This window comes from Andrographis paniculata, unplaced genomic scaffold (assembly GCF_009805555.1).
Source record: "Andrographis paniculata isolate CXL003 unplaced genomic scaffold, ASM980555v1 Contig73END, whole genome shotgun sequence".
Lineage (NCBI taxonomy): Eukaryota > Viridiplantae > Streptophyta > Magnoliopsida > Lamiales > Acanthaceae > Andrographis > Andrographis paniculata.
The window spans coordinates 907,215-933,588 of NW_026137610.1; the positions used below are offsets into that span (position 1 = coordinate 907,215).

The 26,374-nt window shown below is 38.5% G+C and overlaps 8 protein-coding genes across 12 annotated transcripts; 4 read left to right on the plus strand and 4 right to left on the minus strand.

The window, feature by feature from the left end:
* The first annotated feature begins 1,363 nt into the window (after nt 1–1,363).
* LOC127265623 (plasma membrane ATPase 4-like) lies at nt 1,364–6,661 on the plus strand. Its single transcript, XM_051295508.1, has 15 exons — nt 1,364–1,629; nt 2,589–2,708; nt 2,789–3,025; nt 3,107–3,868; nt 3,953–4,075; nt 4,145–4,249; nt 4,323–4,467; nt 4,542–4,706; nt 4,789–5,027; nt 5,138–5,170; nt 5,247–5,328; nt 5,431–5,591; nt 5,680–5,853; nt 5,941–6,123; nt 6,241–6,661. The coding sequence occupies exons 1-15, from the start codon at nt 1,576–1,578 to the stop codon at nt 6,517–6,519; spliced, it is 2,862 nt and encodes a 953-aa protein (XP_051151465.1). The 5' UTR covers nt 1,364–1,575; the 3' UTR covers nt 6,520–6,661.
* On the minus strand, nt 4,009–9,726 carry LOC127265624 (putative pentatricopeptide repeat-containing protein At1g10330). 4 transcript variants are annotated; one of them, XR_007841998.1, is made up of 5 exons: nt 5,920–6,056; nt 5,418–5,850; nt 5,108–5,342; nt 4,315–4,998; nt 4,009–4,153 (listed from the first exon to the last, which is right to left on the minus strand). XR_007841998.1 is itself a non-coding variant. In XM_051295510.1 (4 exons), exon 1 carries the CDS (start codon nt 9,553–9,555, stop codon nt 8,149–8,151), a length of 1,407 nt encoding a protein of 468 aa, XP_051151467.1. In that variant the 5' UTR covers nt 9,556–9,726; the 3' UTR covers nt 5,787–5,850; nt 5,920–6,108; nt 6,215–6,515; nt 6,693–8,148. The 4 variants fall into 4 exon arrangements, 3 of the variants coding, with proteins under 3 accessions (XP_051151467.1, XP_051151468.1, XP_051151466.1); XM_051295510.1 differs by lacking the exons at nt 4,009–4,153; nt 4,315–4,998; nt 5,108–5,342 and adding exons at nt 6,215–6,515; nt 6,693–9,726 and having other exon boundaries at nt 5,787–5,850; nt 5,920–6,108; XM_051295511.1 differs by lacking the exons at nt 4,009–4,153; nt 4,315–4,998; nt 5,108–5,342 and adding exons at nt 6,215–6,515; nt 6,693–9,726 and having other exon boundaries at nt 5,787–5,838; nt 5,920–6,111.
* On the plus strand, nt 6,850–8,152 carry LOC127265627 (probable plastid-lipid-associated protein 8, chloroplastic). Its single transcript, XM_051295517.1, has 4 exons — nt 6,850–7,059; nt 7,363–7,486; nt 7,590–7,769; nt 7,844–8,152. Exons 1-4 carry the CDS (start codon nt 6,850–6,852, stop codon nt 8,041–8,043), a joined length of 714 nt encoding a protein of 237 aa, XP_051151474.1. The 3' UTR covers nt 8,044–8,152.
* A 131-nt stretch (nt 9,727–9,857) lies between the features above and the next one.
* On the minus strand, nt 9,858–12,054 carry LOC127265628 (gamma-glutamylcyclotransferase 2-1-like). Of its 2 annotated transcripts, none has more exons than XM_051295519.1 (8): nt 11,847–12,054; nt 11,614–11,759; nt 11,234–11,310; nt 10,958–11,014; nt 10,794–10,850; nt 10,639–10,679; nt 10,380–10,531; nt 9,858–10,291 (listed from the first exon to the last, which is right to left on the minus strand). In XM_051295519.1, exons 2-8 carry the CDS (start codon nt 11,720–11,722, stop codon nt 10,116–10,118), a joined length of 669 nt encoding a protein of 222 aa, XP_051151476.1. In that variant the 5' UTR covers nt 11,723–11,759; nt 11,847–12,054; the 3' UTR covers nt 9,858–10,115. The 2 variants fall into 2 exon arrangements, with proteins under 2 accessions (XP_051151476.1, XP_051151475.1); XM_051295518.1 differs by having other exon boundaries at nt 11,614–11,756; nt 11,847–12,051.
* Nucleotides 12,055–12,409: 355 nt separating this feature from the next.
* Nucleotides 12,410–15,499, minus strand: LOC127265415 (U-box domain-containing protein 35-like). The gene is made up of 9 exons (XM_051295194.1): nt 15,286–15,499; nt 15,104–15,201; nt 14,890–15,011; nt 14,570–14,793; nt 14,413–14,482; nt 13,996–14,323; nt 13,829–13,930; nt 12,678–13,765; nt 12,410–12,609 (listed from the first exon to the last, which is right to left on the minus strand). The coding sequence occupies exons 1-9, from the start codon at nt 15,497–15,499 to the stop codon at nt 12,600–12,602; spliced, it is 2,256 nt and encodes a 751-aa protein (XP_051151151.1). The 3' UTR covers nt 12,410–12,599.
* A 1,256-nt stretch (nt 15,500–16,755) lies between these two features.
* On the plus strand, nt 16,756–18,714 carry LOC127265715 (uncharacterized). The gene is made up of 5 exons (XM_051295672.1): nt 16,756–16,888; nt 16,993–17,129; nt 17,717–17,928; nt 18,111–18,186; nt 18,303–18,714. Exons 2-5 carry the CDS (start codon nt 17,096–17,098, stop codon nt 18,425–18,427), a joined length of 447 nt encoding a protein of 148 aa, XP_051151629.1. The 5' UTR covers nt 16,756–16,888; nt 16,993–17,095; the 3' UTR covers nt 18,428–18,714.
* Nucleotides 18,627–20,444, minus strand: LOC127265717 (U-box domain-containing protein 51-like). Its single transcript, XM_051295673.1, has 4 exons — nt 20,180–20,444; nt 19,228–19,325; nt 19,020–19,141; nt 18,627–18,930 (listed from the first exon to the last, which is right to left on the minus strand). The coding sequence occupies exons 1-4, from the start codon at nt 20,274–20,276 to the stop codon at nt 18,816–18,818; spliced, it is 432 nt and encodes a 143-aa protein (XP_051151630.1). The 5' UTR covers nt 20,277–20,444; the 3' UTR covers nt 18,627–18,815.
* Nucleotides 20,445–23,013: 2,569 nt separating this feature from the next.
* Nucleotides 23,014–24,699, plus strand: LOC127265692 (uncharacterized). Its single transcript, XM_051295631.1, has 2 exons — nt 23,014–23,433; nt 24,024–24,699. The coding sequence occupies exons 1-2, from the start codon at nt 23,263–23,265 to the stop codon at nt 24,618–24,620; spliced, it is 768 nt and encodes a 255-aa protein (XP_051151588.1). The 5' UTR covers nt 23,014–23,262; the 3' UTR covers nt 24,621–24,699.
* Nucleotides 24,700–26,374: the final 1,675 nt, after the last annotated feature.

Sequence of the window (26,374 nt, forward strand, 5' to 3'; positions counted from 1 at the left end):
GCACTGTTTTATTGAATCAAATATATTGAGATGGTCAATGAATACATTATACATGTCTGATTGCGACAGCCACAAATGAACTTGGAATAATAATATTATTAAACGAAGACGGTCTAAAAATTATTATTATTATTTGTTTCAAAAAGTTATATAACACAACACGTATCATATTCTAAAAAAAATTTCAATATTGTTTTTTTTTTTTTTTTTCCTATAAATTTTTGTAATATTTGCATGGATGCACGTCACAATGAAAAATAAGTATATGTATATATGTGGAAAAAAAAAGAAATATTTTGTAAAAAAAAAAAATAATTTATTTTTTCAAAAATATACAATTCAAATAGTAAATAGTAAGATTAGGGAGTTTAGACAAAAATACACACATTATGCAACAATACATACATACATATATATATATATATTTAAAATTTAGGGAGTTTGGTTCAAACTCTTGACGTTACATTTTTAAATAATTTAATGATTTCTTACTATTATCACATGCATCTCAACAATACTATAATGATATATATATGATTAATTAACATTAAATCATAAAAAATATATCAAGTATTTTCATATTGTCATTATTCTTCCTAATCCATGGGATATGAATGTACAGAGTCAATTTTAATAATATATATATATATATATTTATATTTAAAATTGATCTTATCAAGATTGAATCCAAACCCTAAAGTAGATTGCTGTCGTCCTTCCTTTAATTCAGCTTTAATCAATAAATGAATAATATATATTCCTTGAAAAAAAAATTAAGTGAAATACCAAAAGAGAATAAGATTCCAATTTAATTTTAATTTTGTTTACTTTATTTTTCACTTTTTAATTTATTTACTATAAAAACATATATATATATATATTAAATATTATATCCAACCATTAGTTTACTTAAAAATTAAAATATAAATAAAAAATAAAAACAAAACAAAGAACTCTGTGTAATAGATGAAACTTATTGCATATCTGAAAATTTATTAATTCATATAAAAATCTTCCACCCTTATAATAAATATTGTTTAAGTTGAGTGTATGTCTGTCTGTGGCATTAATTAATTTATTAATTTAGGTATAGTTTATTAAGGCCATCCATTTTGTTCCCACTTCTTTAATTGACAACCCTTCCTTCATTTTTCTGAGAAAGGAAATTATGCCCCACAATTATTGGATTTCATTTTTCTGATTCTTTCCTAATTGACAAAGCTAATAAATATATATATATATATATATATAATAAAAATAATCAGTCATATCTATTTATTGTAAAAGGTGCACGTTGATCCAAATGTTTTCTACAAGAAGAAATTATCATTTTAATTAAAAAAAAAAAAGAGGATAAATACACATTCTCTACGGTCTACGTGCTGAAAAAGTATAATAAAAATTAGTGTTCTTCTTCTTCAACGTGCAAATCTGCGGAGGTTTATAAATTAAAGATACACTCACTCGCGAAACTCTATACCTCTCTCTCTCTCTCTCTCTCTCTCTCTGTGCTGTGAACTGCAGTTTCGTGAGGCTTTCGAGGAGATTTGATTGCTCCTAATTGCGAGAGTTAGCATGGGAAGCAAGGCCATAAGTCTCGACGACATTAAGAACGAAGCTGTTGATTTGGTCAGTATGATTGATTCTGTGTTTATTTAATTTGTTGATTTCCAGTAAACGAAGATGATTGATTGCATCTCTTATATGTAATTAATTTAATTGTCAGATAATTCACAGCCTAAATGATCTCACTTAATTATAGATTCAGATACACAAACATATAGTATTTATATATGATTATTCATACAGACTTTCCACATACTCAGGAAGCTATCTTTCAATTTTAGGTAATTTTTCTCTTTATATAAATAACTATTCTACGTCGGAAATATAATGATTGTTCATCAGCCACACAAAGCTTTTCGATTCGTGCACAGATAGCAGATTATACATATATATATGTGTGTATCGATATGTGTATGTAATATATGTATATATAGATATATGTGTGTGTGGAACTGTGGAAGTGCATGGGTAGAGCTCATCGTTTTGATTACCACTTAATCATCTGAACTTCTTCTTCTTCGTTGCTTATATATGATCAATTAATGGTTTGTGTGTGTATATATATATTTGCGGAAATACATCCAGTTTTCTAAAATTTATCTTTAATTTGGACGATAATTTTAGGCCTTCTGTTCCTGACAACTTATTATTAGAAAAGGAAAAGAAGAAATAATAATCATAATTATAATAATAATAATAATAATAAAGAATAATTTGTAACTCACACAGATTGCGCTTAAATCGGAAGCAAGACGCTAGGCGAGGGCACGTGTCCGTCACGTGGGAAATCTTTGGCTATGTTTGGGCCCCACACACACTTTCTCAAACATTTGCTAATCAGTCCTTTTATTTGATCTTATTACAAATTTTCTCTAGTGTTCCTCTCTGTATTTGTGCATATTGCAATAAAATTCTACTTCACATACATCATCATCATCGTTTGTGGATTATATATATTATTATATTAATCCAACTCCTTTGTGCTGATCGTCCTTACTGTTTGAAATTTATGTAAATTTCAGGAAAAAGCACCTGTAGAAGAAGTGTTTGAGCAGCTAAAATGTACGAGAGATGGACTTACATCAGAGGAAGGAGAGAGCAGGCTCCAAATATTCGGTCTCAACAAATTGGAGGAGAAAAAGGTCTCTCAACTTTTTCTTCTTCTTCCTTTCTCCACCTGCATGGAACCAGTAATCATGTATGGTTGGTGGTACCTATACAGGAGAGCAAGATCCTCAAGTTTCTAGGGTTCATGTGGAACCCCTTATCATGGGTTATGGAGGCTGCTGCATTGATGGCAATCGTCCTTGCCAATGGCGATCACAGGCCCCCTGATTGGCAGGATTTCGTCGGCATTATCGCCCTCCTCTTTATCAACTCCACAATCAGCTTCATTGAGGAAAACAATGCCGGCAATGCTGCTGCAGCTCTCATGGCTGGACTTGCTCCCAAAACCAAGGTCCTAACTTCATCACACAATCACCATTCTTATTACTTAACGATGACTGTGTTCGGTAGTAATTAGCATTTCACATTGCAGGTTCTGAGGGATGGCCGTTGGACCGAGCAAGATGCGTCGATTCTTGTCCCGGGAGACATCATAAGCATAAAGCTAGGAGACATCATCCCTGCTGATGCTCGGCTCCTCGACGGCGATCCGCTGAAAGTCGACCAATCCGCCTTAACAGGGGAGTCTCTTCCAGTTACCAAGAACCCGTCCGACGAAGTCTTCTCTGGCTCGACGTGCAAGCAGGGCGAGATCGAGGCTGTTGTAATTGCAACAGGCGTGCACACCTTCTTCGGCAAGGCAGCTCATCTGGTGGACAGCACCAATCAGGTTGGACACTTTCAGAAGGTCCTCACAGCCATCGGGAACTTCTGCATTTGCTCCATCTTCATCGGGATAATCATCGAGATCCTTGTCATGTACCCGATACAACACAGGAAGTACCGGGATGGCATCGATAACTTGCTTGTTCTTCTGATCGGAGGCATCCCAATTGCCATGCCGACGGTCTTGTCTGTTACTATGGCCATTGGATCCCACCGGCTTTCGAAGCAGGGGGCGATCACAAAAAGGATGACCGCCATAGAGGAAATGGCGGGCATGGATGTCCTCTGCAGCGACAAGACGGGGACTCTTACTTTAAACAAACTGACCGTAGATAAAGGCCTCATAGAAGTTTTCGACAAGGGATTGGATAAAGAGCAGGTGATCTTGCTTGCTGCCAGGGCTTCAAGAACCGAAAATCAGGATGCAATCGATGCAGCCATTGTTGGGATGCTTGCTGACCCGATGGAGGTACACAATCATCACAATTTGATCGACAGCTCTACCACTTCTACGGCAAGATTCGATTAACCGAGCAACTATTCTGTTTGATAGGCAAGAGCTGGGATAAGAGAGGTGCATTTCCTGCCGTTCAACCCCGTTGACAAGAGGACGGCGCTAACTTACATAGATTCCTACGGGAATTGGCATCGAGCTAGCAAAGGTGCACCCGAGCAGGTATAGATAAAGGTCACAACTTTACTCTTTTTTGACCGTGACGATGATGATGATGTTTCCTGTGATCAGATACTGAACCTGTGCAATAGCAAGGAAGATGTTAGAAGGAGAGTTCATGGAGTAATCGACAATTTCGCCGAACGGGGCCTTCGTTCTTTAGCAGTTGCAATACAGGTTTTGCGTACATACATATTTATATGTGTTCCTCCAAAATTTCTTCTCACAGTCATGTTTATTACCTGTGCAGGAAGTCCCTGAGAAATCGAAAGATAGCCCCGGGAAACCATGGCAGCTTGTTGGCTTGCTACCTTTGTTTGATCCGCCGAGGCATGACAGTGCAGACACGATTAAAAAGGCATTGAATCTCGGCGTAAACGTGAAGATGATCACAGGTTCAAGCCTCTTTACCCTTTAGCGCATTTTGTAATCGATCGGCGGACAGTTCTAAACTTGTTTCCTTGATCAGGTGACCAGCTCGCCATAGGCAAGGAAACGGGCCGTAGACTCGGAATGGGAACAAACATGTACCCATCTTCAGCGTTGCTAGGCCAAGACAAGGATGCGGCTCTAGGTGGGCTTCCAGTGGATGAGCTGATCGAGAAGGCTGATGGCTTCGCCGGTGTATTTCCCGGTCAGTTTACACAATCTGTATTCTCTTTCTGAATGTGACTTAGATAACACTTTGACGGTTGATATTCCATTACGCATCGCAGAGCACAAGTACGAAATCGTGAAGAGACTGCAAGAAAGGAAGCACATCTGTGGTATGACTGGCGACGGTGTCAATGATGCTCCGGCTTTAAAGAAGGCAGATATTGGCATTGCTGTTGCTGATGCAACCGATGCTGCCAGAAGCGCATCCGACATTGTGTTGACTGAACCGGGGCTGAGTGTCATCATCAGCGCCGTGCTTACCAGCAGGGCTATTTTCCAGAGAATGAAAAATTACACTGTGAGTGATAAATATAGCAATGTGAATGAAATTCTGTCCTCTCAATAAAGCTTAACTTATTCTGAACTCTCAGAGCTTACAGTTTATTCCGTTTTCTCTTTTCTGTTCAGATATATGCTGTCTCGATCACCATCCGTATTGTGGTGAGTATTCATCGAACCCTTCAAAGCTCGTCGAATAATGAAAAATGCATATCAACATTCTTATGTGCTGTTGCAGTTTGGCTTCATGCTCATTGCTTTAATATGGAAATTCGACTTTGCGCCTTTCATGGTTCTAATCATCGCCATCCTCAACGATGGTGAGATATTATTACTAGAAGAAACATAATAAGCTGTTTTCAGTAATACCATAGTAGATAAATTCATAAACTGAACTTGGCATACATACCGTATACCTTCAGGAACCATCATGACAATTTCGAAAGATCGGGTGAAGCCATCTCCTGTCCCGGATAGCTGGAAACTGAAGGAAATTTTTGCCACGGGGATTGTGTTGGGAGGGTACTTGGCACTAGGCACAGTGCTGTTCTTTTGGGCAGTGAACGACACCGACTTCTTCTCGGTAGGCAACAAACAGAACAGATCTCCAACATTTCCATTCAATGAATTTCAACACAAGTGTTTCTAAACTCCATTCTGGTGTGCGGCAGGACAAGTTCGGAGTAAGGTCATTGAGAGAAAGCCCGCGAGAAATAATGGCAGCATTATACCTGCAAGTGAGCATTGTGAGCCAAGCCCTCATTTTTGTGACGCGATCGCGCAGCTGGTCTTACACCGAACGCCCCGGAATGATGCTACTGAGTGCTTTCCTGATAGCCCAGCTGGTAAATGAGATCAAATTTCTACGTAGTTCTGGAAACATATAACATAATGAATCATCTGAAACATACATGTTTGAATAAACAACACAGGTTGCCACTCTGATAGCTGTGTATGCCAATTGGAACTTTGCAAAGATCAAAGGATGTGGGTGGGGGTGGGCAGGTGTCATCTGGCTATACAGCCTGGTGACATACTTCCCACTCGACATCCTCAAATTCTGCATTCGATACGTCCTCAGTGGGAAAGCATGGGACAATCTACTGGAGAACAAAGTACATCATCATCATCATTATCATTATCCACTCCCCTGTTTCATTCATCACTGTCTCGATTCAGACAAGATAACTAACAGTAAAACAATACCTCTTTTTGCTTGGTTTGGCTTCCAGACTGCTTTCACTACAAAGTCCAACTATGGGAAGGAAGAACGTGAAGCTCAGTGGGCGACGGCTCAGCGGACGCTGCACGGGCTTCATCCTCCGGAGAGTTCGGGGATGTTCAACGAGAAGAGCAGCTACAGGGAGCTGTCGGAAATCGCGGAACAGGCAAAACGGCGGGCGGAGGTGGCGAGGCTGAGAGAGCTGCATACTCTGAAGGGGCATGTTGAGTCTGTTGTGAAGCTTAAGGGCTTGGACATCGACACTATCCAGCAGCACTACACTGTCTGAAAGCAAAGTAATGCTATTAATTTACCAAACTATTTATTTATTTGCTCGTATACTACTATGGTAGTTTGTGAGGAGTTCTTCTTCATGTAATAGCTGTCGTTGAAACTTAACTGACCTTCTAGAAGGAAACGAAGTTAAAATCTCCATATGTTAATGTTATGCACGTATCGTACCTGGATGGGATGACTGAAATTTGAGGCCCGAATTGGACTTGATAACTGGATCCTTGTTTGACACGTGGCGAGATTCTGTCCATGGATTTGAATTACAGTGGGCCCATCTGCGCTACATGAAATTTGGAGGTGATTGTTGAAGAAGCTCTCTGTGAAAATGGCGAGTTTGGCCGCTTGTTCAACTGCAAAGGCATTTGCTGAATTCCCCGCCCCGTTTTCTTTCTCGGCAAGGAGATTTTCTAATGAAGTTTATCTACCGTGCAACCGTCGATCCAGCGCTGCGATGCGTATCTGCGGAGCGTTGTCGGTGTCGGCGGCGCCGGCGCCGGCGAAGCCGGACGATCTGGTGGACAGACTCGTGTCCATGGTGAGTTCTATATAGTGTTTCCTCGAGTAGATGATGCGATGATAATTGTTCAATCGTAAATCTTAGTATCGCTAGTTCCTGAATCGATTAGAAATAGGATAAGAAGCGAATTCGATAATTGCTGTTACCTCTGCCTTCTTTCGAAACCCTAAATTCGCGCAATTTTGAACCTACTCTGCATAAAAATCTCCTGCGCTTTTCACAATCCTTTCGCCATCTCCTTGCTTCTCCGCTGTGTTTTTGTAGCTTTGATGATTACGATAGCCAGAAGCGAACCAAAACTGAGATTTCCTGCTTACATAGGTCGTGCAAACAGATAGAGGGGTTCTACTAAGCAAGGATGAGCATCAAAAGGTTGCGGAAGTGGCTAATGAACTGCAGAGCTTCTGTGTTGCAGAGCCAGTGAAGTGCCCTCTCATATTTGGAGGTGAACTGAAGAACATTCCACCAGCTATTCTCTCATTCTAGATCCTCCAATTCTCACAAATAAAAACTATTTGATCCAACTAAACCCCGTCGTCTGCGCGCAGAGTGGGACGTGCTGTATTGTTCAAACCCGACGTCGCCGGGCGGCGAATACCGGAGTGCATTAGGTCGAGTTTTTTTCAAAACCAAGGATATGAAACAGGTTGTGGAAGCTCCTGATACTGTCAACAATTGTGTAACCTTCTCTCTTATGGGCTTTGTAGATGGTGAAGTTTCATTGAAGGGTTAGTTATATGCTCCTCCTTTCCTTCATAGCCATTGTGAAAAGAGCTCGATCATCATCCAATGTCGCTTGCAGGAAAACTGAGGGCTTTGGATGAAGAATGGATCCAAGTAGTGTTCGAGCCACCCGAGCTCAAGGTTGGAGGACTGGAGTTCACATACGGTGGCCAGAGCGAAGTGAAACTTCGAATCACATATATAGATGAGAAGATCCGGCTCGGATTAGGTTCCAGAGGCTCCCTCTTTGTCTTCCAGCGGCGCAAACCATCGATTTGAGTATTACATACTTCCTCGGAAGACAAACTCATAGTGTATCCGCGTAAATGTATGTATGTTCTTGTAAGATCTTGTTGCTTCTTGAAAGAGATGGTGTTATTATCTTCAATCTGCTATGCTAAAGGCCGGAACTTTCTGAATCCCGGCGTGTGCCATGGCCTTCCTCAGGGCTGCAGCGTGATCCCATTTCTCTGCCTCGGCGTATATGCTGGACAGCAGCACGTATCGCCCGCAATGCCTTGGCTGCAGCTCGAGTAGCCGGTGGCCTACTTCGTTTCCCAAGTTGACATCTTTGTGAACTCGGCAAGCCCCCAAAAGGGCACCAAGAACAGATGCATCAGCCTCAAATGGCATGCTTGTCACAAATTTGTAGGCCTCTTTTAACAGACCACTTCTGCCTAGAAGATCCACCACGCATCCATAATGTTCCATCTTCGGCGTAATGCCAAAGTCACGCGACATTGTTTGGAACAGCTCCATGCCCGTGGCCACTAGTCTTGCTCGGGAACATGCTGATAGAACTCCCACGAAAGTAACCTCGTTTGGATGCAACGATGTAGTCTTCATCCTGTTGAACATTTGTAGAGCTTCACTTTCTCTCCCATTCAATGCCAATGAACATATCATGGCATTCCAAGTGCAAACTTCTTTCACAGTCATGAGATCGAATACTTTGAATGCGCAGCTCAAGCAGCCCATCTTCCCATAGAATGTTATCAGCGCTGTTCCCACAAAGACACCAATTTCGTTGTTTCTAATCACGTATCCATGAATTTGCTTCCCTTGACACAGTGCAGATCCGTCATCCGAATTCGCACAGCACGACAGGATGCAAACGAAGGTAGCTTCGCTCGGCCTTAACCTTCCATGGATTGCATCCTCATCAACCATCATTTTGGCGAAGAAAGAAACAGCTTCTGTAAAGCATCCTCTCTGCATATAACCAGCGATCACACTCGTCCACGAATAAACATCTCGTTTAGGCATGTTGAAGAAAGTCGAAACAGCCTTAGACATGTGGCCATTCCTCGCCAAACCATCAAGCAATGCATTATACGAAACAATACACGGTTGAGGAATTTCGTCGAACACCTTGCGTGCACTCCTCATGTCGCCAACATGTGAGTAAGCAGAGACGAAGGAAGTCCTGACGAAGGGGTCGTTGAACAGCCCTCGCCTAACACACTGCGAATTAAACGCGGAACAGAGAGTTAAGGCATTGAGAGAAGCAGTAGCTTTAAGAAGAGAAGGGAAAGTGTAGCTATTGGGAGGAGACTGATGGCGAAGCATCTGGACTAAGAGGAGGAGAGAGATGCGAGGGCTGGAGAAGCAGAGGTAACTTCTGATGAGAGCGTTGTAGAGAAGTGTGTTGATCCATTGATCTGTTATGAGGAGATGGCCATTGGTGATCATCAAGGACTGCGTCTGCTTCACCAGCCTCGACCGCTTGCTGAAACGTTGAAGAAGGTGAAGCATAAGCTCCGGCGAACGTATCCGTACCTTCTTCCACATACCGCCGATTTAGTTGCAGTCTCCTCCTCAACCTGTAAAACACTGCAGGACAAAACAGGAGCCACAAATAAACAAGACAAATTAATTATTTATAGCCTTGCACAAAATTCACACTATTTTGAATATAAGATTTCACACAATTTTATAAAATTACTATGAGATTTGTTCAATTTAATCTATAAATAATTAATTTAGAAAATTATGCACAATGTAAATTTTGTGCAATTTTATCTCATTTTTCATCAGTGTAAACAAGAAGGAAGAAAGTGAACTACTTTGGGCTAATTTCAAGGCCAAAGATGAAAGGGCCCAAAGACAAAGAAGTATACGATAATGCAAAAAAGTGGAATACATCTATCTATAGTCCATGGCTGATGGTACAAGACTGATGGTACAAGACAGGGCCTAATATATATATGTATTGGCTTATTTATGTCATCAACAGATGATGTTAAACTCAAGCGCACATATGCTAGAACAATCAGAAGAGACATGGCCTCATTCAGTTGCTGTTAGAGAGAAGAGACTTTCTGTTAGCAAGTAGCTGGGGATCGTCCTGTTCAGGCAAGGGCTCTAATTTTCCGGGGTGACGATAAACCCGACTCAAGAGGGACGGGAGTAGGGCGGGGGAGCTTCTCGCCTCGGAGGATGCTTCCGCCTGTTCGGATGCTTCCAACCATTCCAAGCACTTTCCTAACCTCGTTTGCGAGTGCAATAACATAGTCGTCTTCATGACCTGTTCATGTTGCCTTAAACTGTTGAATCTTGGTTACTTATAATATCCAATTAACGGTTGTCGTAAATGGGAGGGAAAGAATGTATACCAAGATCAAACAAAGCCTTTTCCATCGAGAATAGGTAATCCCTGTTGTTTCCACAGGGACCATAAGCTGAAGCAATTTGCCTGGCCATGTCCTCCCAAGGGGCAGGTCCTAGATAGTATTTGTTTGATATCTTGTCCGGGGTAGACGTAAATCTGGCAATTTTTGGACACAAGCAAACATTAACAGTTGAGATCGATTGCTAGATTGGGACTATTGATAAAAGGAGTTACACTTAACAGCAAAGAGGGGTAATACTCACACGATCATATCGGTTGAAAAGGGCTGCTCAGAATCACCCTCCTGCATTAAAAATCAACAACATTACACCAAATTAAGATAAAATAAACTAACCCCTTCATCATCTAAAGATCAGAAGCAGAAAATGTTGAAGGAAAAAGACAACGCACAACTCACCTTAAAAAACTCTACCACTGTCTTTTGATCATACTCGCATTCTCTTCTCTCCAGATACTAACACACAGCATTTAACTAAGAATCAGATCGATTCATGCGGCCTTATAATAGAAGAAAGACACGTGCATTGAGTTGAATATATGTTAAATTAATATATTGAGTACCTCCATTGCTGCCTTTTCTTTTTCTGGCCCTCCACGCACACAATAAGCAGTGCCCCACTGATAACAGAAATTAAGGTAAGTTCTCAAAGAGGAAAGTGACCTTAAACAAAACGGTGTAGGCAAGGTATGGCATAAAGTTAAGGTTTGATATCACAACCAAAACTTTTCATCCTTTGGGGAACACAAACAATTGATGTTAAAATGATGACTTGCATATGTGAAAATTATTGATATTGAATAAATAATCATTAGAGAAATCAGGATCTTTGAACTCACGCAGACAGCTCCTTCATATTTTTCCAAGGTGCAAGTCCTGGCAGGGTGTTCAGGCGTGCCTCTGTGATCAATGCAAGCTGAAATACATCAGAGTAGTTGCAATCATTTATCATATCCATAATAAATTTTCTTTAAGTTGGAAAATGAAAGAAGATGCATAATTACCACTAATAGGATAGAATTCCCCAATATTAGCTACAAATTACAATTAGCACAGCGAAGAACACCAGCAGATAGGGTTTCTATAAGACTACAATCAATCACATGGATCACACGATGCTCGCATAAAAACGAAATTAACAACAGTCCACAATAGATACGCTGATCCGAAAAAAAATCGCCTCGATAAATCTTGAGCAATTAATATGTTCAAGGCATACCTAAATCGAAGACACGCCTATAGTCCTTAATAAATCCGACTACTTTCTCATCGGCTTCAAATCCAGGGTTCCACACCAATGAACCGTAGCCGAAAACCCAGAACACCATCTTCTATTCACTTCGTGCTCAAATGATCAGAAATCTGCTAAAAAATAAAAATCAACGTATGAAAATCAATCAATCAGTCTCGAATGATCCAAAAAACCACAAATGCACAAAGAATAACACCTACAGTTCCGGATACAAAAGGCAACGAATTCACTCCAGTAGAAGCTCGAGAGAAATGCGATCTCGAGCAACAGAGATGCCGAGGAGTAGAGAGGGATCGCACGCACGAATTGATCTTGTCTAAACACGAATCTCTCTCTCTCTCTCCTTCTGCTGCCGAAATCGTGCGGTGGTTCTGCGCGGGGGACGATTCGGCGGCTAGAAGCATGCGGTGTATTTATAGCAGATCTCGGGAACCCTTTTGTCCGTACATGATCGATGATGATGATGATGATGACCCATCATCCATATAATAATAGTAATATGCGATTCAAAGGCACCCATGAGTCCTATTCAAGTCACGTGACGTGACAATATTTCAATATCGTCCTTTTTACTTTTTTATTATTTTTTTAATGTCAAATAATGAATCAGTCATTCATCGTGGCATCGACTCTGTATGCACTATGCTATCTATTATCAGTGTAAAAAACTCAACTAACTGCCATATTCAATGAATCTGGACAACTAAAATAATCTGGATTCATTTACATACCAGAATTCAAAATGTGTCTGTAACACAAAAAATGTAAACTAAAAACTAACAACAAACACACAGACAGGCAGGCAGTTCAGAGGTGGGATTTACAGGAAGAAGAAGAAGAAGAAGAAGAAGAAGCCCAATATATCTATATAGAATAACTAAAGCCTAATAAATAAAAGGGGCAGCTTGAATTCAGCTCAGCCGCCGGTGCTGGATTGTGCAGATGGCGATCGCTCAAGTCTTCCTGCAAGAATGAAAATCAGATAAGAATGAGATACATATACATACATATACATACACACACAAACGTACATTGCATCCTCTGCAAGCTCCCTCAGCTTGTTCAAAAATGGCAGCACAACTTTACTCAGATCCGGTCGATCCTTCCTCCTCAGTTCCGCGCACTTGAGCGCTAACTTCGCCAGCTCCGTCGCCTCCTCCGCCGGCCACTCCGCCACCGCCGGATCCAGCATCTCCGCAAACGTCCCTTCCTCCAGAGCTCTATCCACATGATGAGTCAGCCCCATCGGCGGCTTCCCCGTCAAGATCTGCAAGAATATCACCCCTAAAGAATATATGTCCGATTTCACTCCCAGCATCCCTGTCTGCTGATACTCCGGATCGATGTAACAGAACGTCCCCGCAGTCGCCGTCATTCGGTACTGAGTAACATTGTCCGCCACCGACGGCGGGACCAGCCGCGCCAGCCCGACGTCGCCGATCTTGCTGACAAAGTTCCGGTCGAGAAGAATATTGGCCGGTTTCAGATCGCGGTGGACCAGAGGCTCCGGTTTGGTCTGGTGTAAGAAGAGCAGGCCTGTCGCAATCTCGGCCGCGATTGTAAACCTTGTCTGCCACGACAATGGCGGCGTGCTGCCACGCTGGAACAGACGATCCTCCAAGCTTCCGTTGGACATGTATTCGTACACTAAGCAACCGTACTCCGGACAGGCTCCTAGAAGTAACACCATGTTCGGATGCCGGATGCAGCTCAAAATTTCGACCTCTTGATTGAACTGTGATCGGCCATGAGTGGCATCGGGACGTAGAACTTTAACGGCGCAGGGAGTGTGGTCTAAATAACATTTGTACACAGGGCCATAGCCGCCTTCTCCGATCTTTCTAGATTTTGAGAAATACTCAGTAGCAACTTCGATCTCTTCAATGGTGTATTTCCTGTACCTGCACTCTGGTGCGCTTCTCTCCTCTGCTTCTTTGAGTGCCGCCATTTCTGAGTTGATTCTCTTCTGAGCTTCCAGCTCGGCGATTCTTTGAGATGCTTCGGAGTGATCCATAACCGGCATAGACCTCGACTTATGTTTCTCCTCACCTTCTTCTGCAATCTGCGCCTCCTCTATCCTTTTCTGCTCTTCCATTTTCCATCGCTGGAGTTCCTTCGCCTGAAATGTCGAAACATCAGAATCTGTAGGCGAAAATGATTTAGGTCAAAAGGTGAATAGAACCTTCTCTTTCGCTGTGAGGGCTTCCTTGCACGCGTTGCTGTACATATCCATGGTTTGCTTGAGCTCCATCTTTAGCCTCCGCATCTCTGCTTCAACATCCTCCTGAATTGGGACAATTTTTAAGCATGATTGAGGAGTTTGATATGGAGTGTGCGCGCTATACTTACCATTGTTTGTCCGGAAGAGAATGACATGTCATTCTCGCCCGACAGGGGAGACAAAATGTCCATTGACTTTCGCCCAATGTCAACGGATTTGCGACCGTACTGCCACGAGTCAAATCCTTGATAATCCATGTCGGAGAATCCAGAAAGCCTGGGAGGGGTGATGCAGCCACCGGAAAGACGAGGAGGGGTGATGCCACCATCAAAGCTGTCATTTATTGTAGGGAACACATCGAAACTTCTTCTTGAGCTGACAAAGGATATGTCCATTTCTGGCTCGGAGAGTTCGTATGCCTTTCCATTGGGAGCCCTCCGATGAGTAAAAGGAGACCTATTTATGTAAGAAAAAAAAAAATGATGTCTTCATGCTGAAATATCCATCCAGATTAATAATGTATATCGATTCATCTTCTTACATACTTGATCCCTGCATCACTCGCTCTCATGCCCGAAGGTATTTCTGATCCGGGCCTCGACCCAGAGACTGAATCTGTTCAGAAGAAATACAAACATTAGTTTCTTGAAAATTTTGAGGAAAAATACATAAGATGGATGCAAGAAAGTGACAACAACTAACTTCTAGAATTGTTGCTGTAGGGCACCGGTGGTGTATCCTGTCCGGCATTACTTCGAGTGTTGGTTTGACTCATTATCAGCTGGCTACGAAGTGGGCTAACAAACGATGGTGCAGATCGAGTGGCAGCTCGTGTGGATGAGATCTTGCCTTTGTAGATGACATAGACAGTGCAATAATCAGGGACACCCTTCAACAGGTTTCCGGGAATGTCCTTGCCTTTAAATCTGTTTGTTTACATTTGACTACTCCATTTTCAGACATTGCAGATAACTCTATGATTTGCTGCATATCGAGGAAAATGTAAAGAAGACATGAATGACCTGAAGAAACTAGCTTTTGCACCCGCGCCCACGACCATGATATCGATTCCTGTTCGCTTCACAAAGTCAATAACGGCTCTCGATACATCTGTATCATCCAGCACAACATTATGGCATTGTATCTGAGAACGAAATTAGCCACATTGTAAAAACAGCTGAGAACAGAACAAATTGGTTCATATACATGTAGAAAGAACAAGACATGAATACTCACATCTTTTCGCGTACAGAAGACGCGGAAAGGGAGGAACAATTCCTTCAATTGGGGGTCACCTGCAACATCCACACTACTGTCTGAAATCTGGCTAGGCCCTGCAACAAAAATCGATCAAACTCCATTACATGTGAAAAGATATTTTCCTATCATAAGTGGAAACAGGAAGACATTATTAGTACAAGGGCTGGAAGATGAATTGGGAGGAGCAGACAATCCTGTTTCTGATTTATTCCTGACATGAATCAAGACGACGGTTTGGCCTTTGCTGAGAAGATTATCGACAGCCCATTTTAGGGCAATCTGGCTGCCCTTATCCTTATCTATTGCAACAGCAACCAATCTAGGGATTTGAGGCCCTCTATCTCCACCAGGGCTCATTGCAGGAGACCACATTTTCAAATCCTTCTTAAATGTTCTGGTCTTTATTGTCTAGATAATCCAGAAGTTCTTGAGGCTTTGCGACAATAAACTGTATGCTATTGTGGACACAAGAACTTCCAGACATTTACGAAAACAAATTAGCTTCAATCCGGGATTCAGACATGAAAATTAATAAATTTTTTTGTGATTGTGTCATGCAGAAACCCCTACGTCTCTCACAGACACCACGATCTGTCCCGTCAATTTTTCCTGTGGATGATGGATCTGGAGATTTCTATATTTGGTGGGTCTTGTTTTCTTGGCAATTGTTGCCTATGATGTTCTGCCAATCACAGTATAGTGCATTATGGTAATAAGCTCCTAAATTTGTGCCAATGCATGCAAGAAATTAATTAAAACCATGAATTTATACACGTACTCCATAACCAACAATCTAAGGTTACTATAATTGTAATAAGTATGCATTTGCACAGTCGTCAGAATGAAATAATACCTTGAAACTCATACTGTGCCCGACTGTTTATGGAGGCTCCCGACATTGATGAAACCCTGGATTCTTGCGAAGAAGAATATGAGTAATCTCCTCCCTAAATGATACTCCTTCTAAGAATTTAAATGAATAATATTAAATAGAATAATCTGATAATTATGATAAAGCATGGTGTATGATTAAATATAATGTTACGTTAGAAATGTTTAAAGTATTTGGCACCAAAAATAAAAATATTATGTGGAAGTATTATTTTATTAGTCAGAAAAAAGATATCAAATTGTTTTAATTATATATATAATAATATATTTGTAATTTATGGTACAAATTTTAAAATTATTTTAGTATTTTTTTATCGACCGTGATTAAAGTACTAACGAAATCAAATTAGTACAGTATTGATTTCATCAAATTAACAAGTCAATATAAAATAGATAATGTATTGCATTAACTTAGCATTTTATTCCAACACAACAAATAGTACATGCTAACAAATAGTATACGTTACCGATTACTATAATACAAAATAAATATTGAAATAGAGGAAATATAATACTCTCTCTTGGAAGTAATAATAGTGTACACGTATATAAAAGTTTTTAATATTTTTATTATTTATATGTATAAAATAATTATATATATATTAATATATTTATAATTGAAATAAAAATTAAAAAAATAAAATAATATTAATTATTATATTTAAATAAAAAATAATTTATTTGAATTTGAATCCAAACGGAAGGAATGATTAATAGAAAAAACGGTAGCCCCACAAATACAATCCTCACCGCCCCCACAATTTCGTCCCTTCCTTTCTTCTTTGTATCCTTGCCTCCTTTCCTTCTTCTACGTTGCGCCGCTGGCTTTCTCCCGAAGACGAAGTCCGCCGCCGCCAGCTGAAACATCTTGTGAGTTTGTTGTCTTCTTCTTCTTCTTTTTTTTTTTTTTTTAATCTTTCTTCTTCTTTCCTTCTGATTCTTCCTCTGCTCCGGTGATTCCACCGTATATCAAGGAAATCGAGAGTTCCTAGCATACCTACCTGTTCTCCGGATACTTTTCCAAGGAATCAGCCAAAAACGAAACCTGCTGTTGCAAATCACTCCCTGTTTCGAACCATGGTGGAGAAGTCTAGTTGTACAGTTTATATTGGTATGCATATTCCATCCCTTCGTATTCCGTTTGTCACTTGTATTTCGTCTAGCTTTCGCTTTTAATTGCTTCAGTCAGGTCCTTTATTTTACCAATCTATAAATTTAATATGGAAGATTCATCCTTGAGTTGCCATTCCGAAATTTGTACGCTTTGTTGGGACCCTAATTTAGGTTATAAATTAGTTTATATTTAAATTGGATTGGAAAAGCTGCATCGAAAGGGAGTGATTGGTTTTTTAAAATTTATATTCATATCTCCTAAAGAAATAAAAAATGTTAACATTTTATGGGGGACGAGGGAGTATATTATAGGAAGGTTCTTATAGATTTTTGGTTGGGTTGGGAATAGTAAAAAGCATAATAGAAAACAGGCCTTCGATATGAATTGGATGCTATGTTTTGAACTAAAAATAGGTTTTGGAATTATATATATTAAATGAAAGATATGTTTTTAATGTGATGCTTTTTAGTGAGAAATTTTTGGTGAATAGTGTAAAGAACAAGTTTAAAAACATAAGTGAACTGCAACCAGGTCATCGATGCTTTTTTTGATTGTTTAGGTTTGCTTGAATGTCCGGTTTACAGGAAATGTGGACGAGAGAGTGATGGATAGAGTGTTGTATGACATTCTCATTCAAGCAGGGCCTGTGGTCGACTTGTATGTACCTCGAGACAAGGAGACCGATAAACCTAGAGGATATGCTTTTGCAGAGTACGAATCGGAAGAGATTGCCGAATATGCTGTCAAGCTCTTTTCTGGGCTCGTAACACTTTACAAAAGGACGCTAAAATTTGCTGTAAGTCATGCTATGAAGGTTTAGTTTCTTTGTTTAGAACTTGACGTCCAATCGATGAATCTGATATGGTTATTTTCTTGAAATTTTAGTGGATTCTGAAGGAACACTGTTTAGGAGCTTTTTTCTTTGTCGATAATGTCTTTTGTAGTCTGTCGATTAAACTTGATGAATCATGTAAACAGATCTCTGGGCAAGACAAAGCCCCTACCGCTACCCCGACAAGTGGTTCTCCTCCTATCAGAATAAATTTTCCTCAAGGTGAGGAATGCTTTTCGTTTTCGAGTATTCAATCATTAGTTTTCTGTTGTAAATCTTCAACGTATCTAGATAGAGACTATATTTGGTATTTTATGAAATGCTGTCTCTTCTGCCAGTTTCTCCCAATGCATCTTCTTCGCGCCAGCACAGATCACAACATGATAGCTCCGATTACAACTACAGTCGAAGAGCATTTGGGGGAGCACTGGATGGCATCAACCGCACAAGATCAGGGCGGTAGCCGGGAAACAAATGATTCAGGTAATGATTATCCATCCTTGTTACTGATATTCCATCTGTAGTGTAGACAGAGTAGAGAGAGAGAACTTCTGGTACACAATGTAGGCAGTGTCCATAAGTGTAGCAAAGCACCTAGAGATTGTAGTACATATCGGGTTAGAGCTGTTGTCGCTGCGCCGTGCCCGTGGTTTATTTCTGGAGAGTGGCACCACAATATTGTATTACTCTTGAAGTGTAATTTTGCAGTGTACTGTTTCAATTCCGGTTGCCATTATGGTTCTAATGAAATATCTACAAATTTGCACTAAGCAACATTCGATCAGCATGCTCCAACTTCCGTAATTTGATTTTGTCAGCCGTGGCGTCATCATCTTTGTTGTATCGTTCGATCAGAGCTGAGTAGCAGCTCGGGTGGATGTGATCTTGCCTTTGTTGATGACATACACAGTGCAATAATCAGGGACACCTTTCAACAGGCTTCCGGGAATGTCCTTGTCTTTGAATCTGTTTGTTTACATGACTACTCCCATTCAGACATTGCAGTTAACTCTATCTGCTGCATATTGAGAAAAATGTAAGGAGACATCAATGACCTGAAGAAACTAGCTTTTGCACCCGCGCCTACGACCAAAATATCGATTACTGTTCTCTTCACAAAGTCAGTAACGGCTCTTGATACATCTGTATCATCCAGCACAACATTATGGCATTGTATCTGAGAATGAAACTAGCCACGTTGTAAAACAGCTGAGAACATATTGGGTTATATACATGTGGAACGAACAAAACTTGAATACTCACATCATTGCGCAAACAGAAGATGCGGAAAGGAAGGAAAAATTCCTTCAGTCGGCGGTCACCTGCAACATCCACACTGCTATCTGAAATTTGGCCAGGCCCTGCACCAAAAATCGAACCAAAACCAATGTTTATGCATCATGTGAAATTGATCAAACTCCATTACATGTAAAAGACATTAGTACAGGGGCTGGAAGATGAATTAGGAACAGAGAATCCTGTTTCTGATTTATTCCTGACATGGATCAAAAGAACTTCCTGGCCTTTGCTGAGAAGATTATCGACAGCCCATTTTAGGGCAATGTGGCTGCCCTTACCCTTGTCTATTGCCACAGCAACCAATCTAGGGATTTGAGGCCCTGTATCTGCACCAGGGCTCATTGCTGGACACCACATTTTCCAATCTTTCTTATATGTTCTGTTCTTTATTGTCTAGATAATACAGAAGTTCTTGAGGCTGTGACAATAAACTGTATGCTATTGTGGACGCAAGAACCTCCAGACATTTACAAAACAAATTAGCTTCAATCAGGGATTCAGACATGAAAAATAATAAGTTCTTTGTGATTGATTGTCTCCTGCAGAACAGAAACCCCTACGTCTTCCCCTCTAGGTCTCACAAACACCACGATCTATCCAGTGAATTTTTCCTGTGGATGATCAGGAGATTTCTATATTTGGTGGGTGTTGTTTTCTTGGCAATTAATGATCAATTAAAACCATGAATTTTAAACAGACAGGAAATCAATTAAATTAAACCATGAGTAATAAGCTCCTAACTTTGTAACAATGCATGTATGCAGAGAGGAAATCAATTAAAAACATGAATTTATATACACACGTACCATAACCAATAATCTAGGTTACTATAATTATACATATGCATTGCAAAGTCATCATAATGAAATACTGAGAGTAAAAAATTGTACCGAATCTCTTCGCTTCTAACACAAACCTTGAGATTCATACTGTGCACGACTGTTTCTGGAGGCTCTCGACATTGGTGATCCTGGACTGTTGAGAAGAAGAATACGAGTAATCTCCTCCACCATAGATTGAATCCATTTCTCCGATGCGACTTCCCACGCCACAAACCCTAATTTCGAAACTTCAGAAAAAAATAAAGTTCCAACAGATGGAGCCAGGTTCAATGTCGTCGTTGCAGATAACCGCGGCGTGAGTTTGAAGCGTTGCACCGGAGAACCAAGCACCGGCGGAGTAAATGGTAGCGCAAACTTATGCAGTGTACTGTCCAGCTGTCAACCGCTTTTCGGGTCCGGATTTTTATGGCGGGTCGGGTTACTATTTGTTAGTTTATTTTTAGGGCAGATAGATTTTGACAAAATTTCACAATTCATTCAAAATTTTCTTCTCAAAAACATCAAATCAAACACTTATTTTTTATTTTTTATATTATACTAAAAATCAATTTTACATTCAAAACATCACATCATTACCTATTTATATTACGTCATACAACTATTCAAATTCAAAATTTTTACTATTCAAATCTCAACTCAAAATCCAAACCTCCAAACAAACACACCCTATAATTTTTTTTAATAATATTTTTATCATTAAAAAATAAAAAATTATAAAAATTACATTATTTTCGTCTCACTCGAATGTATTTTTTGCAATTTTTTTATAATAGATTAAAGAATAATATTTCCTCAATAATAATTATATGTATAAGAATATATTTATAAGTTAAAATAAAAATTATAGAATATTTTGGCCTTATCGTAAAATTATTTTTTTACTAAAATAAAAAATAAAAAAATGTTTTAAATTAGAATGAAGAAATAGTAGTATTTATTTTTATTAAATGAAAAACTGTAAAAAAAAAAATAATATGTAAAATTGAACCCAAAATTGTCGCTGCTTATAATAATATTAATTTATTAGTAAGCGTACGCATATTTTGCTTAGTCAGCAATCCACAAATAAAACACAATAATGTCACTAGTTACAAAAATTTTATAATTTTTTTGAAAGGTTATTAAAAATAATTCCACTTATTTGTGGTATTATTTGTTAGCAAAAGGGGCACACGATGGATTTCCACGTCCTAATTGTCTTTCAGTAAGAAATATATGACAAAGACTGTAAAATTTAATCCAACCAATAATTCAATTTTATTTCAATATGTATGTGTGTGACCAATAAAATTAATGATCAGAGCTTTAGCATATCGTGTGGGAATTTTAATTTTAATTTTAATTTTAATATACTGAACTTGTGTTATTGGCCACTTTGTGCAGTTTTGTATATTTCATTGATGGCATAATTAATTATGAACTATTTATTTAAATGTAGGAGATTTCATGCATTCGTGCATTATGAGATAAAATAAAATAAAATAAGTAATTAGGTGACAAAAAAGTAGAGATGCTGGTTGGTAAATAGTACTAAGTTGAGGGACTGATTAGAAATATTGGGTTCCGCCTTAACGTTGGCAGCTGAGTCATGATAATTAGCTGTTGGCCACTCTTACAACTTTCTTTTATTTCTAATTGTCCACTCAGAATTTCACTTGCTTATGTTTCTATATCTCAATTCATATATGACCACTAATTAATTAATTAAATATCTACAAATTTTTTTATTTTATTTTTCAAAATATTTTCCCTTCATTTTCATTCTCCACTCACCTCCACAACGAAAATTCATACCCAAGAATTTTATTTTTTTTTTATTTTTTGAAAAATGAATTATTTTTGAGCCTACAATCTAGCCTAAAGAATACGAATTTTTATAGATAAATTAAAATTTTTATTTAATTCCACTAGCAAAATAATATATATTTTTTTAAAAAATAAATTAAATTCGATATTGAGAAGTGATAAAATATTGTTGCAATTTTTACTTTTAGTTTTTTTTTTAAATAAATATATTTTAGATAAATAATAAATAAGCAATATAATATCTTAATAAAAAAAAATACAAATGAAAGATTAATCTCTCCCTCTCTCTCTCTCTCTCTTTCTTTCTTCCTTTCTTCAATTAGTAAACTGAAAACTACTAATCCCTAGCTATCCATACCCAAATATGCACTTGTTTTTATTACAATATTATATATAAATAATTAAATTACAAGATAATGGGAAGAATAAATGAATATGGGTAATATTCGAATAAATTAAATAATTGCGTAACATATTCGAATAGAATATTAGTAATAAATCAAATATACTTATACCTCTGATAAATATATTAATATTATTCATATTCTATTATCCAACAGTAAAGGGTATCCACACCAACCGGATTAAAGTTTGTTGAATTATATATATATATATATATATATATCATTAAATTGCTGTATTGGAGCAGACAAAGTAAAGGGTAAAGATGTAAATAAACATTAAACCCCAAAAAATAAAACAGTAAAGGAAACAAAAGCATGAGGGTACGTAGAGGTGATGAAACATGAAGATTAAGGCAAAGCAAAGTAAAGACAGAAATATGATCACATGATTAAACCCACTATTTGTTATCATATATATATATATATACAATAATTGTTAAATTAAAGTGGGACTAATGTCCATGCATGAATGTGGGCATTGAAACTGTCTATGTTCATCATTACCATTTCGCCACCACACACATGACTCCTGTATGTATATATACATATATGTATATATATACGTTTGTATGTGTGTGTGACTCGAACCCCACCAGCTGCCACCTAGTGAGATATCATGATCCACCCACCCACCCACCCACATTCTCCATGCATATATATATATATATAATGTAGAGAGAGAGTCGTGGATCCATGCATGAGATATATCGATGAGACCAGGTGAAGTAAGAGAGACAAACAGACAGGAGAGAGATCGAGAGAGAGAGAGAGAGAGAGGAGCGGCGGGGATATAACATAATTAATTAATTAATTGAATTGTTATTTATATGAGATAGGTGGTGGTGTGCAGATCGATCGATCGTCAAGGAAGTTGGTAGATAGAGAGAGAGAGTATATATCTCATATACATACATATAGATACATATATATATATATATCGGATCTGGATGATGGAATGGAAGAAATGCTATCTGGACGTGATACTGGTGCCGTTGGGGTTCATACTGTGCATGGCCTACCATGCATGGCTTTGGCATGCTGTCCGAACCCGACCCCTCTCCACCATCATCGGCACCAACTCCCGCGCTCGTCGTTTCTGGGTTGCCGCCATTGTCAAGGTACCTACTTCGTTACAGTTCAATATGTCCCACATTGAAAAACACGTGAAAACTCTCCCTTTTAATTTAATTTACAGCACTGCACTGCATCTATCACCAATTGATTTTAACAATCATTTCATTTATTACAATAATTGAAGAGCTTGCTAGCTAGCATTATTGAATTTCTCTAATTAAATTAAAAGTTGGCATCGTAAACCTCCCTTTTTAAAAATGTGAATCTTATCCTCCCTGTAAAGTTACTTTATTTTCTTACTTAAACAGACTTATTACCGTTTAACTCGCGGTTGCATGCCGTGCACCAATTGATTTGTGTTGCGTGTATATGTATAACATGGCATGCAGGTGGGGCCAGTTTCGGTTATTCTTTTATTATTTATTTATTTAATTTGGCAAATTTGGAGTTCCACTATAATATTGGAATTTGGAAAAAAAAATACTACTATGTGAATAATTAAAGTGGCTCCTGCGTCGACATGCAACAACAATAATAATCTTTAATTAATCAACAAAACCAAAATAACCAATTAAGGTCCTCGAATCAAAATTTTATTTATTTAATTATTATTATTATCATCATCAATCTGCAGGACAATGAGAAGAAGAACATCCTGGCCGTCCAAACCCTGCGGAACACGATCATGGGGTCGACGCTGATGGCGACGACGTCGATCCTTCTCTGCTCGGGGCTGGCGGCGGTGATCAGCAGCACCTACAGCGTCAAGAAGCCCCTAAACGACGCCGTTTACGGCGCCCACGGCGAGTTCATGGTGGCTCTCAAGTACGTCACCCTCCTCCTCGTCTTCCTCTTCTCCTTCTTCTGCCATTCCCTCTCCATCCGCTTCATCAACCAGGTCAATTTCCTCATCAACTGCCCCGCCGACGACGTCTCGCCGGAATACGTCGCCGACCTTCTCGAGAGGGGCCTCACGCTCAACGCCGTCGGCAACCGTCTCTTCTACGCCGCCCTGCCATTGCTGCTCTGGATTTTCGGCCCCGTCCTCGTTTTCCTCTGCTTCCTCACCATGGTGCCGGTGCTCTATAATTTGGACTTCGTCTGCGGCGGCTCCGCCGCGAAGATGAACGGGAAATTGGGCGGCGCGGAGAGTGGAAATGTGAATAATAATAATAATAATAATAATAATAACAACAGTAAGAATGAGTGCCCTGACTGTGAAGCAGTGTAGAAATTAAATTAAATCCTTAATTATAATGCTCGTCTTCTTAATTTCATTAACTTTTTTCTACCAACAAATATTTGAATTTGTGACTTTATGGTTATAAATTCACTTTCACATAAATCATCTTGTAATATTATACACATAATAATTATATTCTATAATAAGGAAAACAAATTAATACAGATCTCAATATAATTAAAAATAATCAATTTTGGTCTCAATATAAAAATTTCATCAATTTAAGTACCTCTATAAATAATTTTAATCAAAATTGATCACATCATAAAAATCAATGAAAAACTCCACATGGCAGCTAAGTGTGTTGCTGACAAAACAAACACGGCCGTGTTCTATATCAACACGGCCGTGTACGGCCATAATTTTCTTGAACGTCGACCAAAAACTATATCGGAACCAGCTGCTCAGGAATATAAATCGGAGCTGTGGGTTAAGGATGTAAACTGGAGGCGCCGGATTGGAGAAGAAAACCGATGCGGACGGGCCGAGCCGTCAACAAAATTGGATGATCTGGCTGAAGGAGATGTCGGCCTTTTTTTACGGTGGTCCACCAGGGGGCCTCATACTCGACGATGACATCTTTGGCGACATAGTTGGCTCCGGGAGTGATCGTCCTTCTACTCAATCAGATACTCCATTGTCTCATGGTGTGGCTGTTGATTATCTGACTTGACTTTGCCGTAGCTCTAGTCCTAATTCCTAATCGTAAAGGTTGTACTCCGGCGGTAGCGGAACTGATGATTGTGAAGGGCAATCGAAAATTCATTATTATTTATAATGAGATTTAAATTAATGATTTTTTATTATGGAATCAAAATTCATTATTGTTAGCTATATTGGGACCTGTTTTGATTTTTTTCTATAATATAAATATGTAATGAACTCCTACCAACATACAACATACAACAGACAACTTATAATAATTAATTTGTTACATTTTTGCACGATCATGCAAATTTCCTCATAAATAATAATTAAAAGAAAATTATAATCGGAGAAGCCTACACCCTGCCACCACATAGACAGTTTCCTAGCTTGAGTTTGGCGTCCAAAACTACTATGCACATAATTGTACATGAATTTTAGCTAAACCAGATAAAAAGAAACACACCCAAAATCTTTTTGAAATATTAATTTTCGTGGCAAGGGAAACAATTATTAAGAAAAAAATAATCCTAAAATACTTTTAAAAACACTACCCTTATGTTAATTGTATTTGATATTTTAAATATAAAAATAAATTTTAATATAATATAAAAAATTTTAAAATGATACTTAATTTGATTTGATTTCATCTTTTTTTTACATATATATATATATATATTTATAAAGTAAAAGTTGGATTTAAAACCTACAAATATACCCTATAGGACATGCTTTGTTGGTGTTTATTTCCTATATTTTGATTTTTATTGTTTTTGAGGTGAAATGGGTAGTTGATGGTTTTTTAAGAAAAATTATTATGATATTGCATGATAAAAAAATAAAAATAAAAATAAAAAAATAGTTAGGTAATTAAAGAGAACAAACCCAAAAGTGTAAATAATTATCATAATACATATACAAATTGATCAAGTTGGGCAAACAAAATATTACTCCAGTAAAGACTGTTAAATCTACATGCTAAGATACAATTAATTATTATTATTTTTTGACATTAAACATCTCGTCAAATATATTTTATATAATAATTTAAAATAATCTAAAATATATATCCAAAAAAAAAAAGTAAGTATAGAACA

What these genes read in the sequence shown, in the direction of transcription:
- LOC127265717 (XM_051295673.1), bottom strand. Translation starts at nt 20,276, where the DNA reads ATGGTGGAGGAGATTACTCGTATTCTTCTTCTCAACAGTCCAGGATCA. An exon ending in TGCACAGTATGAATCTCAAG is followed by an intron (nt 19,326 to 20,179) that starts GTTTGTGTTAGA and finishes TTTTTGGTGCAG; the next exon opens with GGCCTGGCCAAATTTCAGAT. An exon ending in GCAAAAGCTAGTTTCTTCAG is followed by an intron (nt 18,931 to 19,019) that starts GTCATTGATGTC and finishes GTAAACAAACAG; the next exon opens with ATTCAAAGACAAGGACATTC.
- LOC127265623 (XM_051295508.1), top strand. Translation starts at nt 1,576, where the DNA reads ATGGGAAGCAAGGCCATAAGTCTCGACGACATTAAGAACGAAGCTGTT. An exon ending in AGAACGAAGCTGTTGATTTG is followed by an intron (nt 1,630 to 2,588) that starts GTCAGTATGATT and finishes TGTAAATTTCAG; the next exon opens with GAAAAAGCACCTGTAGAAGA. An exon ending in CATCGCCATCCTCAACGATG is followed by an intron (nt 5,329 to 5,430) that starts GTGAGATATTAT and finishes GTATACCTTCAG; the next exon opens with GAACCATCATGACAATTTCG.
- LOC127265624 (XM_051295510.1), bottom strand. Translation starts at nt 9,555, where the DNA reads ATGTGGAAGAAGGTACGGATACGTTCGCCGGAGCTTATGCTTCACCTT.
- LOC127265415 (XM_051295194.1), bottom strand. Translation starts at nt 15,499, where the DNA reads ATGTGGTCTCCTGCAATGAGCCCTGGTGGAGATAGAGGGCCTCAAATC. An exon ending in CTACAGCAACAATTCTAGAA is followed by an intron (nt 14,483 to 14,569) that starts GTTAGTTGTTGT and finishes TCTTCTGAACAG; the next exon opens with ATTCAGTCTCTGGGTCGAGG. An exon ending in CCCTCACAGCGAAAGAGAAG is followed by an intron (nt 13,766 to 13,828) that starts GTTCTATTCACC and finishes TCGACATTTCAG; the next exon opens with GCGAAGGAACTCCAGCGATG.
- LOC127265715 (XM_051295672.1), top strand. Translation starts at nt 17,096, where the DNA reads ATGGTGGAGAAGTCTAGTTGTACAGTTTATATTG. An exon ending in TAGTTGTACAGTTTATATTG is followed by an intron (nt 17,130 to 17,716) that starts GTATGCATATTC and finishes TCCGGTTTACAG; the next exon opens with GAAATGTGGACGAGAGAGTG. An exon ending in AAAGGACGCTAAAATTTGCT is followed by an intron (nt 17,929 to 18,110) that starts GTAAGTCATGCT and finishes TCATGTAAACAG; the next exon opens with ATCTCTGGGCAAGACAAAGC.
- LOC127265692 (XM_051295631.1), top strand. Translation starts at nt 23,263, where the DNA reads ATGATGGAATGGAAGAAATGCTATCTGGACGTGATACTGGTGCCGTTG. An exon ending in GGGTTGCCGCCATTGTCAAG is followed by an intron (nt 23,434 to 24,023) that starts GTACCTACTTCG and finishes ATCAATCTGCAG; the next exon opens with GACAATGAGAAGAAGAACAT.
- LOC127265628 (XM_051295519.1), bottom strand. Translation starts at nt 11,722, where the DNA reads ATGGTGTTCTGGGTTTTCGGCTACGGTTCATTGGTGTGGAACCCTGGA. An exon ending in TAGGCGTGTCTTCGATTTAG is followed by an intron (nt 11,311 to 11,613) that starts GTATGCCTTGAA and finishes GATGTATTTCAG; the next exon opens with CTTGCATTGATCACAGAGGC. An exon ending in CAGTGGTAGAGTTTTTTAAG is followed by an intron (nt 10,680 to 10,793) that starts GTGAGTTGTGCG and finishes TTTTTAATGCAG; the next exon opens with GAGGGTGATTCTGAGCAGCC.
- LOC127265627 (XM_051295517.1), top strand. Translation starts at nt 6,850, where the DNA reads ATGGCGAGTTTGGCCGCTTGTTCAACTGCAAAGGCATTTGCTGAATTC. An exon ending in TGGACAGACTCGTGTCCATG is followed by an intron (nt 7,060 to 7,362) that starts GTGAGTTCTATA and finishes CTGCTTACATAG; the next exon opens with GTCGTGCAAACAGATAGAGG. An exon ending in TGGTGAAGTTTCATTGAAGG is followed by an intron (nt 7,770 to 7,843) that starts GTTAGTTATATG and finishes TGTCGCTTGCAG; the next exon opens with GAAAACTGAGGGCTTTGGAT.